This window comes from Podarcis muralis, chromosome 15 (genome assembly GCF_964188315.1).
Source record: "Podarcis muralis chromosome 15, rPodMur119.hap1.1, whole genome shotgun sequence".
Classification (NCBI taxonomy): Eukaryota; Metazoa; Chordata; class Lepidosauria; order Squamata; family Lacertidae; genus Podarcis; species Podarcis muralis.
This window is the reverse complement of record NC_135669.1, coordinates 13,915,413-13,935,447: the sequence shown is the minus strand read 5'-3', so window position 1 is coordinate 13,935,447 and position 20,035 is coordinate 13,915,413. Positions and strand designations below refer to the sequence as shown.

The window sequence follows — 20,035 nt, the reverse complement described above, 5'->3', positions numbered from 1 at the left end:
TGATTTATTCTGTATTGTTTGGAATCTACAAAATTATGAAAAGAAACACAATAAAAAATATTTTAACAAATGAGGGGGGAAGGAAGCGCCATCACCTTCCCCAAAAAGAAAGGGTAGTCCGGTAGAGGACTCCGGGGGGCGTTGCCTTGTCCGAAACCTAGGGAGGTAAGGGCCCCTGGCACGCCCCCAAGCGGTGACACCCATGGGATCCTAGTTGGCGTACTTCAACAGGACTCCCACGGCTTGTGGACAACCCTTCCCGGTCCCCATGCCGGGTAGTCGATAGGAGCCAATGCCTAAGGCCAATACCTTCCAATTCTGTAATCAATAAAGTTGTGGCCTTTTTATGCCCATTAACCTTAAATACTGTGTCCAGTGTCTTCATTTCACATGGGGGAGGGGACTTGCCACACATGTGTGTTGGATTCACAAATGTCACATCTTCAAACGGCATCTTCTTTTGAGTTTCGAAAGATGAGATGGCATATAAGGAACTTGTCATTGCTCTTCTTCTCACCTTTCCTCAAGAGGAACGGCCTGCCAAGTGCAAATTACGTCCAAGATATGGAAGGTGCCTTTCAGTTTACCAGAATTTTTACTTCGATACTGTGAGCGGCAGGTGCATGACCTTCATTTACAGTGGCTGTGGAGGCAATGCAAACAACTTTCTACATCTCCTTGATTGCGAAGCCGAGTGTGTAAACTTTGGTAAGGACAATTCTTTTTTTCTTTCTGTTCCTGATCTTTAAAAAATAGCAAATATTTAAAATGAAAACCTGTTCAAATTTACTCTTTTTGCTGCTAGTGAGTCATTCTCTTGCTGATTTGATTCTCTGCTGCTGGAGGTTTCATGCTGTAAGGTTCTTTTTAAAATTGTTAATAGAAATCATAGTCCAGCAAAATTTGGAGGGTCACTGGTTCCCCACTGCTGCCCCACAGCTCCCTATGCCCCATTGAAGGAACTTTGGAGGGGTTTCCAACCTACTGAAGCAGATCTGGGGAGGTCCTGAGGTGAGGGGGAATCTGTTCTGCCAAATAGTGTTTGTACTATTGGATTTCTCATACAGTTATTTTCTCCTTTTTTATCTTTTTTTTTTAATAAAAAAAATACTTTTAAACTCATTTGGGAGAGTAGGGAGCACTGAAAGGGAGGTTAACAAACAAACAAACAAACAAACAAACAAACAAACAAACAAACAGTTGACTGAGCTGAGTTCATGCTCAGGCTCAAAACAGGACATACTGCATGGGTTTGAGGTCAGTGAAGACATCCTACTTTGCTGCCTCCACTACATCCTGAGACCCTCCAAGTGTCCCTATTTTCTAGGGTCAGTCCTGGATTTACAGAAGCTGTCCCAGTTTCTGATTTGATCCTGGAATGTCCCACTTTTCCTTAGGAAAACCCTGTTTTTATAGTAGAAAAGTTGGAGGGTATGGAATAGGATGCCCCTATTTTCATCGTAGAAATGTTGGAGGGTATGCATCCTTGAGGAGCCAACTAGCAGAGGTAGAGCTTATCCTTTTGTCCAGCTCCTCTCCCCTGGAGAAAACCACTCTTTAGTGCTCAATTGGAGCAAATGCCAGTTCCGGTTTTCCATGGATTGCCATTTGTTCTGATCTACTGCTAAAGAGTTGGTATTTCCTTGGAATGGAGTGGGGCAAAGGGGAAACCACCAGGACCAGTGTTTTCTAGGCACGGCACAAGTGGAAGTGGGGATGAGCCCATATTCCAGAGGTTTGTTATTCCTGACCAGGGGGATGGACCTCTGGAGCACATGGTGCCCAACTGTAATCAGATAGCCAAACACTTCAAGGCTGAGGTTGCTTTGCTCTGCTGTGGTTTAGACGCTGCTGTTGTGGCAGTGCCAGCTGAGGTGTCCATTAGTTCCTTTAATATCCTGGCGTATTAAAGGTAGCTGGAGTGGAGTGGCTGAATGGGTCAGAGGTATGGTAAACCTATATTTGCATGAATGAGTGCAATCAGGCAGTGGAGCATGCTTTTCTTTAAAAGCCCACTCTAGACCTGTTGTTGTTGTTGTTTAGTCGTTTAGTCGTGTCCGACTCTTTGTGACCCCATGGACCAGAGCACGCCAGGCACTCCTGTCTTCCACTGCCTACTGCAGTTTGGTCAGACTCACGTTGTTAGCTTCGAGAACACTGTCCAACCATCGCGTCCTCTGTCGTCCCCTTCTCCTTGTGCCCTCCATCTTTCCCAACATCAGGGTCTTTTCCAGGGAGTCTTCTCTTCTCATGAGGTGGCCAAAGTATTGGAGTCTCAGCTTCACGATCTGTCCTTCCAGTGAGCACTCAGGGCTGATTTCCTTAAGAATGGAGAGGTTTGATCTTCTTGCAGTCCATGGGACTCTCAAGAGTCTCCTCCAGCACCATAATTCAAAAGCATCAATTCTTCGGCGATCAGCCTTTATGGTCCAGCTCTCACTTCCATACATCACTACTGGGAAAACCATAGCTTTTACTATATGGACCTTTGTTGGCAAGGTGATGTCTCTGCTTTTTAAGATGCTGTCTAGGTTTGTCATTGCTTTTCTCCCAAGAAGCAGGTGTCTTTTAATTTTGTGGCTGCTGTCACCATCTGCAGTGATCATGGAGCCCAAGAAAGTAAACTCTCTCACTGCCTCCATTTCTTCCACTTCTATTTGCCAGGAGGTGATGGGACCAGTGGCTCTAGACCTAGTGAAGTGCAATAAATATAGACTGGTCACCAACACCCCTTGCTTGGCAAAACTAGTGGACAGGCCGCTTGTGGAACCATTGCAAGTTTTCCTGGGTGAGACTAATTATCTATATTTCATGCGCTTTGGCACTAGTCACGGTGTCCCGTTGTGCCAGAAGCAGTTTAGTCATGCTGGCCACATGACCCGGAAAGCTGTCTGTGGACAAACACCTGCTCCCTCGGCCTGAAAGCAAGATGAGCGCCACAACCCCAGAGTCGCCCTTGACTGAACTTAACCATCGAGGGGTCTTTTACCTTTACCTTTTTATAGGGTGGTTCCATTAGTATCTTCCAGGCTGTGTTCAGAGAATAGCATCTTGGTCCCCTGGTACTTGTGCTATGGGGTTCTACAGGACACTATTCCTCCCCCAGTGCTTTTAAACATCTATATAAAACTATTGACCATCGTTCAGCCCGGACACTGAGATCCAGCACCGAGGGCCTTCTGGCGGTTCCCTCATTGCGAGAAGTAAGGTTACAGGGAACCAGGCAGAGGGCCTTCTCGGTAGTGGCTCCTGCCCTGTGGAACGCCCTCCCAGCAGATGTCAAAGCAATAAACAACTATTTTACTTTTAAAAGTCATCTGAAGGCAGCCCTCTTTAGGGAAGTTTTTAATGTTTGATGCTGTACTGTTTTTAATATTCAGTTGGAAGCCGCCCAGAGTGGCTGGGGAAACCCAGCCAGATGGGCGGGGTATAAATAATAAATTATTATTATTATTATTATTATTATTGGGAACAGTCATTAGGAGATTTGGAGCACCAGTAGCCTGATGACACACAGCTGCATTGCTCCATAACACCTTTTTAAAGCCTGCTGAAAACTTTTATTATGCAGGCAATTACGAATATATATTTCCACAAAGTTCATCTGCTTTCTGATTTATATAGCTTTTATTGACTGGTTTGATGCATAACTGTTGTGAACCACTTTGATTTTTAAAAAATGAATTAGTGTTATATCCATATTTTAATTAATGAATAAATTCAGTAAAAATAACAGAATGGTAACTTGGGATAAGAGCAATTCCTGAGTGAGTGTCTAACTAATTGTTTCAGCTGCCCACATACCCCTGTTTTGTCTTCCTATAGAACCCTGTATTAAAGTGGTTTAGCTCAGCACCCACATCAACCATGTCATGCCATAACATAGCTATCGTTTTACTTTTCATAGGCAAGCCGGACGGTTGGTCAGCTCACACTACCCACGGTAAAGGTGAGATGTCCTGTTCTTTTCTGCATTGCATATCTCAGTGGGATTCACGATTAGTGCAGTGAGAATGCCTGCATACATGGGAGGTAAACCGGCTACAATGGGCAGGTGTGTGCTGAGCGCTTAAGCATCAAGATGTTGAGAAGGGACCCCTTCAGTTTGCCACTCAGTTCTTTGGGACTTGTGGGCAAGGAAGAGACACCTGTTGGGGTCTTTCATGGCTCACACATCCAGAATTTTGGGGTCCAAGGGGTTGCGAGCTGCAAGTTGGGCTCCTTCAACAATTAAAGTTGTGTGGCTCAATAGTATGGAACCAGGCAGTATACTGTTTCCAATTTATGGTCAAGTCAGCTCCTCAACCACTTCAGCAGGGAGGTCACGTGGTGGCTCCCACTTTAGAAAGTGCCCCAAACCACTCAAATAATACTTGCAGATTCTCTAGTTTTTATTGAGTTTAATAAAGTTGCGTGGTGAGTTTCCTCCTCCCCCTCAGAAATAAAGACACGAGACACAAGAATTCGAGTTAATGGGTCAAATTAGGCCACAACTTTATTGATTACAGGAATTGAGCAGTATTGGCTTAGGCATTGGTCCTATCAACTAAGTGGCTTCAGCCCGCTTGCTTGAAGACCGGTAAGGGTTAACCACCAGTAGTGGGAGTCCTGCTGAGGCACGTCAACTAGGAGCTCCCCCTGGAGTTACCGCTTGGGGGTGTGCCGTGGGCCCACACCTCCATAGGCTTAGGACAAGACCATGCCCCCCCAGAATCCTTTACCGGACTACCCTTTGTTTTGGGGGAAGGTAATGGCGCTTCCTTCCCCCCTACATCTGCATAATAATACCTCTACCAATGCCTAACCGCCCATACCAGAAGTTGTGACGGTTTGCTACGAGGTAGGCAAAAACCAAGTGGCTGGTGCCAATCCGCAACCATCGAGTCCAACCCCCTGCCAAGCAGGAAACACCATCAGAGCACTCCTGACATATGGTTGTCAAGCCAATTGGAAAAATTCCTACCAGGCCCCTTGACGACGATCAACTAAAGTCCATAGCAACGTCAGAGAGCCTAGCCTAACGGGTGGGAGGGGAGGGAAAACCTGATCAGCTGAGGCGCGGGAAAGAGGAAGATCCTTGGCCGTGCCACCTCTAAATATAGCAGGCCACGCCTCCTGGGCCAGCCAATTGGCTGGCCGGGGTGTGTGTGTGACACGTCCGAGGATTCCCCTGGTATCGTGGGGGCTGAAAGCCAGCCCCTGCATGTGTGGGGAGGGGCGTGAAGCCTGCAAACCCACCTCCTCCCTAGCTCAGAAGTGGCTTTGTGGACATAGATAAGCCAATCATGAGCATCTCGCCTCTTTACATTCCTTCTCATTTACTTGTTTCTCAGCTTCGTGCTTTGCCCATACCTCACTGAGAGGCATTAGTTTAGTTTTACACGACGGAAGGCGAGAAAGAAAGATGGCTGACAGAACACGTAGAACAGGGTGGGTGAGCTGTGGCTCTCCAGATATTGCTGGACTACAATTCCCATCATCCCTGACCATTGGCCATGGTGGTGGTGGCTGATGAGAGCTGTAATCCATCTTCTTCAGAACGGCCACAGTCTAGCCGCTACTGGTGCAGACAAATGAGGCAGAAGTTGCGGCAGCTTCCTACTCTCTGGCTGCCACAGAAAATTTCAAAGGCCAAGCACAGCTTCAGGGCTATTACCTCATGATCCTACACTGCTCCATGTACCTCAATATGCCTAGTGAGCTCTGCTCCATGAAGCTCTAACAGGTGTTCATGAAAACTGCTATGGTGATGTGCCAGATTCTTCTAAATGGCAATAGCAGCCTAGTCCCTCCTGGACTCTGTTCTGTGATTTGGTAACTGGGTGCAACTCTAGAGTTTCTCTGCCGCCTTGCCTGGAAGAGATAATCTTGGGATTTTGAATAACAGAACAACACTTTCAAATGCCATCTATATCTATTAAAGAATATCAGCTTTCTCTCTCACACACACAATATGCATATATATATATATATATATATATATATATATATATATATATAGTGTGTAAAGGTAAAGGTACCCCTGCCCGTACGGGCCAGTCTTGACGGACTCTAGGGTTGTGTGCTCATCTCACTCTATAGGCCGGGGGCCAGCGCTGTCCGCAGACACTTCCGGGTCACGTGGCCAGCGTGACAAGCTGCATCTGGTGAGCCAGCGCAGCACAAGGGACGCCATTTACCTTCCCGCTAGTAAGCGGTCCCTATTTATCTACTTGCACCCGGGGGTGCTTTCGAACTGCTAGGTTGGCAGGCACTGGGACCGAGCAACAGGAGTGCACCCCGCCGCGGGGATTCGAACCGCCGACCTTTCGATCGGCAAGTCCTAGGCCCTGAGGCTTCAACCCACAGCGCCACCCGCGTCCCCATATATATATATATATATATATATATATATATATATGCATGTAAATTAGCCACTGGTGATGTAGAATGAGGCAAAAGATGTGGCAACTGCCACATAATATTTCAAGGGGCAACCACAATTTCATGTTGTTATCTCATGACCCCACATTTCCCCATAAATCTCGTCATCCTCAGTCAGCCCTGGTCAGTCATTGCTGTTGTGGTGAAATGCTAACTGCTTCTGAACTGCAGTGGCAGTTTATTTTTTATTTTTTTAATAATGATTTTTATTAGTTTTTAATTACAGTCCAATAATAGCCTCATTATAACAATACCAATTTATAATACAATCATTAATACCAATTGTTCAAATACCAAATTATATGATTTAGATAAAGTGGCCCCCTGCGTGCTGGATTTGATGATTTTCTTTATTTCTGCATTCCAAAATCTTATTAATTTCCATTACATTCCAGTCATAATAATAATCCCTTACACAACAACTGCAATATTAATAACTTCTGTTTGTGTTGACACATTAAATGATTTATAAAACTACAAGTGAGGACCTCAAACTATATCCTTGTTCTTCCTGTGTGTGGCAATTACTCTCTCCATGGCTTTTCTCCATCCATGTAAAATGTTCTTTCTTTCGCCTGCTTGTTGCTGTTATTCGTCATGCCTTGGGTGGAGCTGATATCCCATTATTGTTCCACAAATTTTTCCTGCAGTAGCAGTTTAACCCCATCTGGGCTCTCTGTTTCATGATTTTAACCTCCTGACTACTGCAGAGCTCCTGTCACAGCCCGCTTGGAAGAGATAATCTCAGCAGTTTGAATAATAGATACAGGACTTTGAAACAGGATTTACATTAGCTGTGGAAGTGTGAGTGAGTGTGTGAGTGAGTGTGTGTAAGATTTCTATGCACCCCTCTCTCCCCCAGGCCTCCCTCTGAAATGCGAACAGCCGAAACAAACAGGACCATGCAAGGCTATGTTCCCACGGTATTATTATGATGTTTGGGACAAGAAATGTACGCACTTCATATATGGCGGCTGCGGTGGCAACGAGAACAATTTCATATCTTACTTGGAATGCTATGAGGCGTGTGAAAACCCTGGTAAGAATGAGCCACTTTTAATGGTTATAATAGACAACAAAAAGAACCTGCAGTTTTTGCTAAGCATTACGCATGCATTGTAACTCCCAAACTGGGCAATCTTATCTTTAATCAAGGGAGTGGTGGTGGTGGGACTGGAGCTGTCCTCATCCTGAGGAATGGGTCCTCCCATTCTTGCTTTCTAAAATGTCAGTAGCAAAGCAGCTTTTGATGCTAGAATAGGGAAAGTTCATAGGTTTCAAAGGGGGGGGGGAGTCTGCAAGTGGTAAAGTACAGTTCCTAGGGCACTTGGGGCAAATGGGTGTGTTTTTAAATGTATTGTAAATGTACAGTGTATATGCAGTGTAAGGAAAAGGGGAAGGTTGTAAGTTATAATTTGAAAACAGAAGCAAAAAGATCAAGTGAATGCCTGGGTGAATAATGTATCAGACAGATGGCACATGGAAAAGGGAAGGTGTGCATGTCTGGGTAGAATCATGTGAAAAGCAAAGCAGTACAGTGGTGCCTCGCAAGATGAAAAGAATCTGTTCCGCGAGTCTCTTCGTCTTGCAGTTTTTTCGTCTTGCGAAGCAAGCCCATTAGCGGCTTAGCGGATTAGCGCTATTAGCGGCTTAGCGGCTTAGCGGATCAGCTGTTAAGCGGCTTAGCGGCTTGGGGAAAAGGGGGGGAGGAAAAAAACCCTGCAGGAACTCGCAAGACATTTTCGTCTTGCGAAGCAAGCCCATAGGAAATTCGTTTTGCGAAGCACCTCCAAAACGGAAAACCCTTTCGTCTAGCGGGTTTTCCGTCTTGCGAGGCATTCGTCTTGCGGGGCACCACTGTACTTTTTACTGGGGAGCTTTAAGTTGAGCTCCAATAAGCCCTTAGCTGAAATATATAACCTCCAACATTTCTCTGATGAAAATATGAATGTCCCATTGCTGCTGCTGCTGCTGCCGCCCCGCCCATCTGGTTGCCCCAGCTATTCTGGGTGGCTTCCAACATATATAAACATATAATAAAAGATTTAACATTTAAAAACATTTAAAAACTTAAAAAAGGTTAAACAACCTTTTTCTAAAGGTTGTATTGTTACTTATCTCCTTGGGTTGGGGCTCGCATAAGTCCATACCCTCTAACATTTCTCCAATGATAAGAGGGACGTCCTACCATAGCCTCCAACATTTCTCTGAAAATAGAGATGTATTAAGGAAAAGCAGGACATTCCAGGATCAAATCAGAAACTTCTGTAGATCTGGGACTGTCCTTGAAAAATAGGGACACTTGGAGGGTCTGGAAATGGCATAATGCTTATTCAAGAACAGCAGTCCAGGGGTCAGGAAGCCAAGGGTCCAAGAGTCAGGAAACCAAGAGTCAGGAAGCCAAGAGTCCAAATGTCAGGGAACCAGGAGTCAGGAAGCCAAGAGTCCAAGAGTCAGGAAACCAGGAGTCAAGAAGCCAAGGGTCCAAGAGTCAGGAAACCAGGAGTCAGGAAGCCAAAGCACAGCTAGGTGGGCAACGTGTTGCTGTGGCAAAGAGCCAGGGGGAAATGCTGGTCTTATATACCCCTACCAGCCCTTGCCACCAGGTGCTATGAGTCTTCTGTCAAGCCTCACTGTGCGGCCATGCCTTGCTTGCTCTTCCAGGCCAAACTCAGGAAGGCTCCAGTCCTGCGAGGCCCTACCAGTCACAGGGCCTGGATCCTGCACACACTCCTGACACTCACTTTTGCTTCCGGCCATGCTCACTCCCACTAATGATGTCACCTTAAGACTTGCAAGCTTCAGGCAGAAAAGGTCCCTCACACCTGCTGTACAGTAATATTGTTCTCCTTATCCATTTAATAGGACACAAGTTTAATCCTGCGCTGACTCAAGGTGAGCAAAGGTACCGTAACAGCTCCGTGGCATTTCCCTTCTGACCCTCGTATGCATTCTGCCTTCCACTCCTGCTGGCTTTCTTCAGTTTGGCAGCTCACTTCTTAAGGTTTCCCCCCACTCTTTCTGTACTACTTTGTCGTTTCCACCCGGGTCCCAGGGCTTGTTTCCTCCCAAGACACAGTGGGATCTGGCCATAAACACACAATCTAATCCCCATCCCCTAGACTGAGCTACACTGAACAGGGGCTACAGCAGAGATCTAGCTGAGATCATGAAGCTTCATGGAATTCAAGTGATGTTCAGGTGGATGAGTGAGGTAGTGGCACTTCAGACCAAGCTGTGCTCCTCTACTCAGCTATCCAACCATCCCAACTGACTTGGAGCCCTGGAGCAGGGCTCTCCCAGGAAGTCACATTCTGGTTAATTGGTCTTCTGTACTCAACCACTGGGGTCATCATCATTCAGAAGAGTCTACTGCCATCAGTATTTATGGAATGGCTCATGCCCCAGGAGGACAGCCGTCCTCTGCATGGGTCATTCACTTTTGAACCCAAGACTCTCAGCCAAGGTCTTCCCTACTTATGTTTTTCTCCCGCATCCTGTTCTATTGGCCTTTCTGTCCACGAATCTCGGAATGCTTCCCCTACTTCCTTCCTTTCTCTCGGGTTCAAGGGCCTACCTACTGAAACATTCTGAAGTGGAAGCATATGCAGCCCTCTGCACCTATGGCCATGTTCTTCTGCTGATCTCCATGCCCATCTCTTTAAACCCCTCTCTCTCTCTGCTCATGCAACCTTCTGTTTGTTTTAGGGCCATAGCTCAGTGGCAGAGCATCTGCTCTGAATGCAGAAGGCCCCAGATTCAATCCCAGGCATCTCCAGGTGAAGCTGGGAAAAAGTGTCCCTGCCTGAAACCCTGAAGAGCTGCAGCCAGTCAGTGTAGACAAATGTGTCCTCTTCTTTGCTCTTCAAACTATGACAATACACATACACATATACAGTGGTACCTCAGGTTAAGTACTTAATTCGTTCTGGAGGTCTGTACTTAACCTGAAACTGTTCTAAATCCGAAGCATCACTTTAGCTAATGGGGCCTCTTGCTGCTGCCACGCCGCCGGAGCCCAATTTCTGTTCTCATCCTGAAGCAAAGTTCTTAACCTGAAGCACTATTTCTGGGTTAGCGGAGTCTGTAACCTGAAGCGTATGTAACCTGAGGTACCAGTGTATACCTATATATGTATGAATGAAACTTGTCTTTGTGCTTCTTTTTCTCCTCTAATGCCAGAATCTCTGCTTGAGACATGCAAACAACCAAAAAACCCGGGACCTTGCAAAGCAGCCTATCCTCATTTTTACTATGATTCCCTAAGCAAGACGTGTAAGCCTTTCATATACGGTGGCTGTCAAGGCAACCAAAATAACTTTGAAACTGAAGAGGAATGTATGCAGGAGTGCATGTAGGCGCTGGTAAGATCACAGATTTCTTTAGAACTTTTCCAGGGAACCCAGAGAACCTCTCTTTTCCTTTTAATGCTATTTATACAACGGTTCTGTTCCAAACGCATGAATACGATATCCTGACTTCACAGGAGAAGGATAAGTTTTGTTCCAGGGGATAGCCTCTGAGTTCAGGAGGGAGGTAATGAGATGCACTCTGTTTGATGGTGTGTTTTTTCGTGCAAACTACCTTCTCGCCAACAGATTAGATTATCATGGTTCCTCTTGGCTGCTATGAAAGAAACCCTCAGCCCATGATAATGATCATGAATTAGAACAAATTAGAACAATACTCTTGAAAGATCAGTAGAATAGCAGAGAGGGAGAGGGAGAAAAGAAGAGCACATTCATTTATAGTGTGTGATTTCGTTGGGGACAATGGCACTCATATAAGCACATTCCACACACTGTTTACAGGCTGTATACACACACCATACATTTAAAGCACATCTTTGTCCCCCCACAAAATTCCTGAGAAGTGTAGCTTGTTAAGCATGCTAGGATTTGTAACTCTTTGAGGAGTAAACTACAGGATCCTTTGGGAAAGCACACTACACTTTAAATGTACAGAACATGTGGTCATGCTAGCTTGAAATTTCAAGTAGTCACCTGATGTCTATGGGCTTCAGTATGAACATCTGGATGGGAGTTTTTACTATGAAAAGAGGTGACCAGTGGGTTGCAGTCTTTTCCCAGGCCTTCAGGTATTTAACCTCCCCTTGGGCATGGCGCCAAGCCCCACGACTGGTCAGTTGGCACCGTGCCCAGGGGAATGCCTCCTAAATACCTATTGCCATTGGCCACATCAGTGGCAGGAGGACGATTCGGCCTGCTAGAGGCTGGTTCACAGGGGAGACCTGGCGCCTGTCCGCAAAGCTGCCCGCCCAAGGAGGCCAAACAGACCTATGAAAATACGTGACCAGTTGGTTGTGGTCTTTCCCCGAACCTTTGCATCCCTAGCTACAACAGGGATGCCATTCCCATATGTCTCTGGGCAGAAAACTACCCTATTTGACTGACATGTGAATATTAGGATATTAGGATTACTGAATATTAGGAGAACCACTGACTTTTCATTCCCTGATGAGAAGGGTCTTGTTTTGAGGGCTATCAAAAATTCCTGGATGCCAATAACTAAGTTTGGGGTAAGTACTCTTGGTTGAGAGAACCACTGCGGAGATTTAAAATCACAAAATATGCAGCAAAGCGTGGGAATACAGGCCAAGAAAACCTTAAAATGTGCCCTTTAATGTGAGTTCCAAAGTTTCCCTCTTTCCCTAGCATAGAAAAAGACCACACACTTGCTAAATTAAAAATTGTGTACTTACAGCTACTACAGCTAATCCAGAATACAGCAGCTAGGCTGGTGACTAGGAGTGACCACCTGGACCATATAACACCAGACCTAAAAGAACTACATTGACTCCCAGTATGTTTCCGAGCACAATTCAAAATGCTGGTGCTGACCTTTAGAGCCCTAAAAGGCTTCAGCCCTATATACCTGAAGGAGTGACTCCATCCCCATCGTCCAGCCCAGACATTGAGATCCAGTGCTGAGGGCCTTCTAGTGGTTCCCTCATTGCAAGAGGTGAGGTTACAGGGAACCAGGCAGAGGACCTTTTTGGTAGTGGCACCCACCCTGCGGAATGGCCTCCCATTAGATGTCAAGCAGATAAACAGCTATGTGATTTTTAAAAGACACCAGAAGGCAGCCTGTTCAGGGAAATTTTGTAGAAAGGTCACAAACTCATAACAAGACACAGAAAATGAGGAACCATTGGGTTTGGTCAGTCAACTAGCTACAAAGCCACCTAACAGTCACATTGTTCAGCCCACATTTTATCAACTTTTTCTCAAGAACATTATGGGGGACTTTGTCAAAAGCCTTACTGAAATCAGGATACACTATGTCCACAGCATTCCCCTGATCCACCAAAGTTGTAATGCCATCAAAAAAAGAAATTAGATGAATTTGGCATGACTTATATTTGAGAAACCCATGCTAGATCTTAGTTATCACAACATTCTTTTCTAGGTGCTCATAGACCGACCGTTGAATTATCTGTTCTCAGACCCTACCTGGTATCGATGCCAAGCTCACTGGTGCATAGTTAACTGGGCCTTCGTTTTTCCCTTTTTTGAAGGTGGGGACAACATTTGCCCACCTCCAGTCTGCAAGATTTCTCAAAGAGCATTGGCAAGAGTTCCTCCCCCCCCCATTGGAATTATTAAAAGAAGGGAAAATAAGAGTGTTATTTTCTGGTTTATTTACTTAACATTGTGAGCATAAGCACTTGAAACCTTTTTTTCACGATGGGAATTTCTTATGAATGAAATATTTTATTTAATTTCGCTATTTTGCAGCCTTATGTTGATGTGGACTGCAGGAAGCTGAGGTGCTGCGTGAGTACAACTGCAAAAAACAAGCACCAGTGTGGATATGCCCCCACTCTTAAAGAGCTTACCTAGAATACAAGAAGAGCCAGTGGCGGAGGAAGGGGGTGTGGGGGTGTCATCACTGAGGGGGGGGTGACAAAATGACAAAGATATGAGTTGTTGTTTTAAAATATGGGCTCACAAAACTTTTTAGCTCAGTCAAAAAACGTAATGAAACGTGGCTGGCACTGGCCGCCACCCCATGGAGGCCGGCACTTACCGTGGGGCCTGCAGCATGCCCAAACCATGCGTCTCTCCTGGGAATGACATGGTGACTTGGGCACCTGTAGGCTCCGCACTGCCTAAAACAGCAGTGTGGGACTTGCATCTGCCCTCCACATCTCCCTGTTAGGTTGTGGGTGAACATATCAGACGACACAGTGATTCTTCAGACAGCTCTTGTTTATTCACAGGCCAGAACAGAACTGAACTGAAGGGTTCAGCCAGCCTGCTTATATAGAGCTCCACTAGAATGCAACAGTAACCATTTTCTGTAACTAGCCAATCACTGAACTAGTCAATCCCTTATTTGCATATGTGGACCAGAGTGAAAACTATCTACAGTATCCCCCTGCTGGCCCAGGGTGAGAACTTCAGTACATAACACTAAGCCACCCTACAGCTGAGGGGGAGGCAGTGGAGAGGCTCCACACAGCACCCCTGCCCCAATGGGTGGCTTGCCCTGCCCCCAGTTGCAGGACACACGTGCCGCCCCTGGCACCTGAGCAGCTAGCTACACCATGGAGCAGAGCCCTGCTGAATCCCATCTGGAACAGAATCCTGTTCTCACAGTGGCCAGCTAGATGCCTATGGGAAACCCTCAAGCATATACCTTCCAGTACATATTTGCCCACCAGCAAGATCTTGCACCTTTGGTAGTGCTTTGTGCAAACTTTTGAAATGCACAATATTATTTGTGATCACTAGTTATCACATACAGCTCTCTCTCTCTCTCTTTTTTAGGAATAATTTTTATTAAATTTCCAATTAACAAACCAATCATATCACATTAATTCCAAATTATACCATTACATAAGAAACTCCAAATATTTCCAAATACAGCTCTCAAGTTAAAACAGTTCAACGCATCATCAGAGATTTGCAACATCTCTTAGATAATGACAGCTATCTTTCCCAAGCTCCGGGAGGAAAACCTTTCATTGCCTACAGAAAGCCACCCAATCTTAAACAGCTCCTCACACACAATAATACAAGAACCAGACTTAACATGGACACTGGCACAAGAGCCTGCAATAAATCAATAAGCCAACTTTGCTGCTACATACACCCGGACAGCATCATTATTGGCCCCAATAACATCAAACATACCATCTCAGGCCTATTTAATTGTTCATCTTCCAACATTATCTATGCTATCAAATGCCAACAGTGCCCTTCAGCTCTCTCTATTGGACAAATAGGACAAACTTTACGCCAAAGGATAAATGGGCATAAATCTGACATCAGGAATCATAAAACAGAGAAACCAATAGGAGAGCCCTTCAGTCTCCCAGGACATTATGTGCAGGATCTTAGAGTGGCTGTCTTACTGCAAAAGAATTTTAGACATACACTTGAAAGAGAAATTGCTGAATTACAACACATTACCAAACTAAAAGCTATGGAGAGACCTGGTCTGAATAGAGATATTGGATTCATGTCCCATTATACATACTAAAGCTAATTTTGGTCCTCTATCCCTTTAAAAATCCCTTGCCCTTCCCTGTGGAACCAACTGCCATAACAGTCATCAACAGTTATAAGGTTGCAGCGACCTCTGCTTCAGAGTATCTGACGAAGTGTGTATTACAAACGAAAGCTCATACCTTGAAAGCTTATATTTAGCTGATCTTTAAGGAGCCACTGGAATTATTAAAAAATATTTTTTCATCTTTCTTTTTTTAAATTTTTTAATAATTTTTATTAAGTACAAATTAGAAAACATACATATTTACAACAAGAGAAAATACAAAAGAAAAAGAAAATACATACAACCAAGGAAAAAAATTAGAGAATACTTTGTCTCTTTTCATATTTACAGTTATTTATTCATTTTGTTATTTACCATCAGAAAGTTCTTCCTAATATTTAGTCAGAATCTCCTCTCCTGCCCTCCCCTTCGGAGCAGCAGAAAACAAGCTTGCTCCCTCTTACAGCCCTCAGATATTGGAAGATGGCTCTCCTCTCAGTCTCCTCTTCTCCAGGCTTAACATACTCAGCTGCCTCAACAGTTCCTCATGGGGATTGGTTTCCAGACCCTTCATCATCCTGGTCACCCTCCTCTGCTTACCTTCCAGCTGCTCAATATCCTTCTTCAACTAGCCTGCACTGACTGGCAGCAACTCTCCAGGGTTTCAGATGGGGGGGGGGGGACATTCCCAGTCTCCCCAGAAATGCCACCCAGGACAGAAGACCTGCATGCAAAGCAGATGGTCCAATCCTGCACTATGGAGACCCCTAGCCTGCCTTGAAGGATGTGGGAGTGGTCTCCCTTTGGAAATGGGGCTGCAGGAAGGATGTGAAATGCCGACGTGAATCTGCCAAGAGAAGATGCAGCCCAGCTGCAGGCGGAACAGCAGGTGCCTCCAAGTTCTGACAGTGGAGCATCACCTCTCAGGAGGGGCCAGGTCCAGGTGGGGGGGTTGCCACAGTGACAAGGATCTGCCCTCCTTTGTGACATCTCTTGCTTCTCCCTTAAAGGCCATTGACTTGCAGGCGGCCATTGTGGGTTAGCAGTGAGGCAAGTAGAGGAGAGAGGAGTTGGTGGTGGTTGGAGAAGATAAGGAGAGGTGTTCATTTGATTGTTCAATTGATTTATTACTTTTATTTGATTCATTTGATTTTATTTATTTTGATTTTATTTCTTATTTTACTTTTTTATTTTAACAATTTTATTTTACTTTTTTATTTTACTTTTTGTTCTTTATTTCCATATTTTTTATTTTACATTATTATTTTGTGGACATTTTGTATATATTTATTTTGTGCATAGAGGAGTAGTTAGGGGTAAGTGTAGGGTTAGGGCTGGGGTTGGGGTCAGAGTTAGGCTTGGGTGGGCATTTTAGCTAGTTAGCTAGTTTAGAGAAGACGGTGGGAATTTTCCGTGAACAAAATGTGCTGCAGACTGTAAGTAGCATTCCTTTGCTTTCTCTTGGTCTCCTGGGGAGGCGGGGTGTGAGTTCTGTGGTCCCTTGGCTCTCTGGAAATCGACCCGGCCAGTCTTCTCCAGAGAGCTCAGCTCCTCCACACTCTTTCCCTGCCTTCCCCTTTTCTCTCCCCTCTCATCATTTACATTTACTAGGACATTCTGAGCCCACTTTCCACCCAGGAGCTCAAGGTGGCCTTCATGGTTCTCCCTGCCAGTAATTGTTATCTTCACAGCAGCTCTGCAGAGTAGGCTAGGCTGTTCCAAGGTCCACCAGGGAGCTTCATGGCTGAGTGGGGATTCGAACCCTGCTCTCCCAGGTCCTCCTAGTCCAGCCCTCCAACCACTACACCTCTGCCTAGCTCCATTTTGCATCTCTCCATCTTCCCTATGACATCGGTCTTCTCCCCCTTCCTGGGGGTCTCTCTGGCTCTAAGGAAGACTCCACCACCTTCCTCATGTTCTTCTCCTCTTCTGGGACACCTTGATGCTTGGAGGACCCTCCCAGGGGTCTCCTCCCTCTCCGGAAAGGGCAGGGCTGTCCTAAGAAGATGAGGCAGAGCAGCCCTTTAACAGCTGGCAATGCTTCTCTTTCCTTTGGGCTGGAGCTCAAGTGACTGTGGAGGCCAATTCTGGATCCACACATCCTTCCACAGTAGGGACATGGTTTCTGGGCAGGAGTTGATCACAGTGTGGATTTGCCAAGCATGCCTTCCTCTTAGCATGTTTCTCCCTGCATCCTGAGTTCGAGTGTCTTCAAAGCCCATGACACCTTTGGTAAAGGCTGTTCTCTAACTGCAGCGCTCGCAGGCCAGTGTTTCCCAGTTGTCAGTGTTTATACTACATTTTTAAGATTTGCCTTGCGACTGTCTTTAAACCTCTTTCTTTGACCACCAGCATTACACTTTCCATTTTTAAGTTCGGAATAGAGCAGTTGCTTTGGAAGACGATCATCAGGCATCTGCACAACATGACCAGTCCAAAGAAGTTGATGTTGAAGAATCATTGCTTCAACACTGGTGATCTTTGCTTCTTCTAGTACACTGATATTGGTTCGCCTGTCTTCCCAAGTGATGTGTAAAAATTTTCGGAGACACCATTGGTGGAATCTTTCGAGGAGCTGGAGATGGCGTTTATAAGTGGTTCATGTTTCACAAGTATATGGTAAGGTCCTGGTCCTCAAACACTCTGCACTTCAATTGGGAGAAAGCCGCACTTGCAGAGCTCAGGTGATGCTGGATTTCGGCATCAATGTTGGCCCTTGTGGAAAGATAACTGCCTAGGTAGGAGAAGTGATCGACATTTTCCAACTGGGCTAGTGCCATCATGGTGACAAGTCTCTGTGACCTCAGATGCTGGAAAATTCAGTCCAATGATCTGTTTTCCCACATTTTGTTCTACAGTGGTACCTCTGTTTAAGAACAGTCCTGTTTACGAACGATTCGGTTTACGAACTCTGCAAAACTGGAAGTAGTGTCCCGGTTTGCAAGCTTTACCTCTGTCTAAGAACGGAATCTGAACAGTGGAAGGGCATCGGTGGCAGGAGGCCTCATTAGGGAAAATGCACCTTGGTTTAAGAACGGTTTCAGTTTAAGAACAGGCTTCCAGAACGGATTAAGTTTGGTGCCTATATACTCGTTTCTCAGGCCTCTCAACATGGGAGAAAGCAGGCAGCAGGAATCAGACTTCCTAGTCTCTTGGAGAGCTGTTTATCATTGAGAAAGTAGAAGAAAATAAAGTTAATATGGCTCAAAAACTATTTGAATAATAATATCAGGTCATCTAGTTTTTCTGATTTTAATAAAGTCATTGGTGTAGATAACCCAGTGATGAGCATCTTACCTCTTAATGCTGGGCATGGATGCAATATTCACTTACTCATACCTGGTGCCCTCCAGCCCAGCCTGGCACATGGTCAGGACTACTGCTTTTTTTCTGGGGGGGGGGGACGCAGGGGTACACATACCCCTAAACATTTTGTGAATCTAAGTTTGGCCTCATTGAGGGGCAGCATTTCAATATGAGTAGGGAAAAAGCACTGGTCAGGACAATGGGAACTGTAGTCCAAAAACATCTGCAGGGCACCGAGTTGGGGAATGCTGCCTTTACTTCTCTAGGTTCACAGAGGTCTTCCTAATGACACAAGCTGAAGCACTGGAGGGATATGAAGTGATAATCTTCAGAGACTGAACAGCTCTTTCAAATGCCATTTACATCTGTTATAGAGCAAGAGATTTTATATGCTTTCCACACACCCCTTTCCTCTCCCAGAGAGATTTTATATGCTTTCCACACACCCCTCTCCCGAAATGCAAACAGCCCCCAAAAGTAGGAACATGTAAAGGTAACATCTCATGCCATTATTACGATGTACGGGACAAGAAATGCACACCATTCATGTTTAGTGGATGTGAGGACAACGAGAACAATTTCCCATCTTACATTGAATGCTATGCGACGTGTGATGAATATGGTAAGAACAAAGCACTTTCGTGGTTTTTTCCCAGGCAACCAAAAGTACCTTCACCTTTTGCTTGACATTATTCATGCAGTATTGTTGCAATGGTGCTTGCTAGGACAAACTGAATGCATAGAGAAAGAACATTTTACATGTTCAAAGTGCTCAGGAGCAAATGCTCACCTAACATATATGTGGTGGAAATGTCAACATGCCTATGATTTTTGGAAGCACATTATGCAACACACAACATTGATGATAGGAGCAAATATGAGGCACGCTGTCGCTAATGGAGCCTCTTGCTGGTGCTGCGCCACCAGTGCGCGATTTCCATTCTCATCCTGAGGCAAAGTTCGCAACCAGAGATACTTCTTCTGGGTTAGCGGAGTTTGTAACCTGAAGTGTTTGTAACCTGAAGCGTTTGTCACCTGAGGTACCACTGTATGTGGTAGAACTGCAACCCTGTAAGCCAGTGTTGCTTAGGAATCCTAGGGCTACTCCCCACTCAAATAAATGCAGTTATGAAAGGTTCAGTTCACCATCTTGGTTCAAAATAGCACCCCCTTGCATCCAAACAGTCAAAAATCTTGTTATGTACTGAGCTGAATAGGATCCAAAATGCAGAGTCTGATTGGTCCTAGAACAATAGGATTCAGAATGCAGCAGTCTGGTTGTTCCTAGAACAATAGGATTCAGAATGCAGCAGTCTGATTGGTCCACAGGAGCCCCCCCCCCCCAATCCAGCTCCAAGTGGAAGTGAATCCGCAACCTGATTGGCCTACAGGAGAATCCCGGAATTAGCCAATCATGTGCGGCCCATTGTGTAAATAATGTATATAAAGCAGAAATTCTGGGGGAACTTCCATTCCTCCTCACCACTATGAGCTGAATAAAGAGCATGAAATCCACTCTCGACTCCGAGTATATTTCAAATCTGCTCCGTGATATTAGGAACTAGCATGCACAATCTGGTCATGGTATCCTTAAAAATGCCCAAAGGCAGAAAGCACTGACAGAAGAACAACTTTCCAAAATATATAGCAGACAGCACAGTCAGTGTTGTGTTCTAAATATACTGTCAGTCAGTCTCTGGACTGTGAGTTTTGCTTAAACAACTAGTTCTACTCAGGGCTTTTATTCAGCTGGAACTCACCAGAACTCAGTTCCGGCACCTCTCAG

General features: G+C 45.3%; 1 protein-coding gene and 1 pseudogene across 1 annotated transcript; both read left to right on the top strand.

The window, feature by feature from the left end:
• Positions 1 to 479: 479 nt before the first annotated feature.
• LOC144325708 (carboxypeptidase inhibitor SmCI pseudogene) lies at positions 480 to 10,007 on the top strand (annotated as a pseudogene).
• A 3,509-nt stretch (positions 10,008 to 13,516) lies between these two features.
• Positions 13,517 to 15,036, top strand: LOC144325707 (uncharacterized). The gene is made up of 2 exons (XM_077919803.1): positions 13,517 to 13,524; positions 14,316 to 15,036. The coding sequence occupies exons 1-2, from the start codon at positions 13,517 to 13,519 to the stop codon at positions 14,929 to 14,931; spliced, it is 624 nt and encodes a 207-aa protein (XP_077775929.1). The 3' UTR covers positions 14,932 to 15,036.
• The last annotated feature ends 4,999 nt before the right edge of the window (positions 15,037 to 20,035 follow it).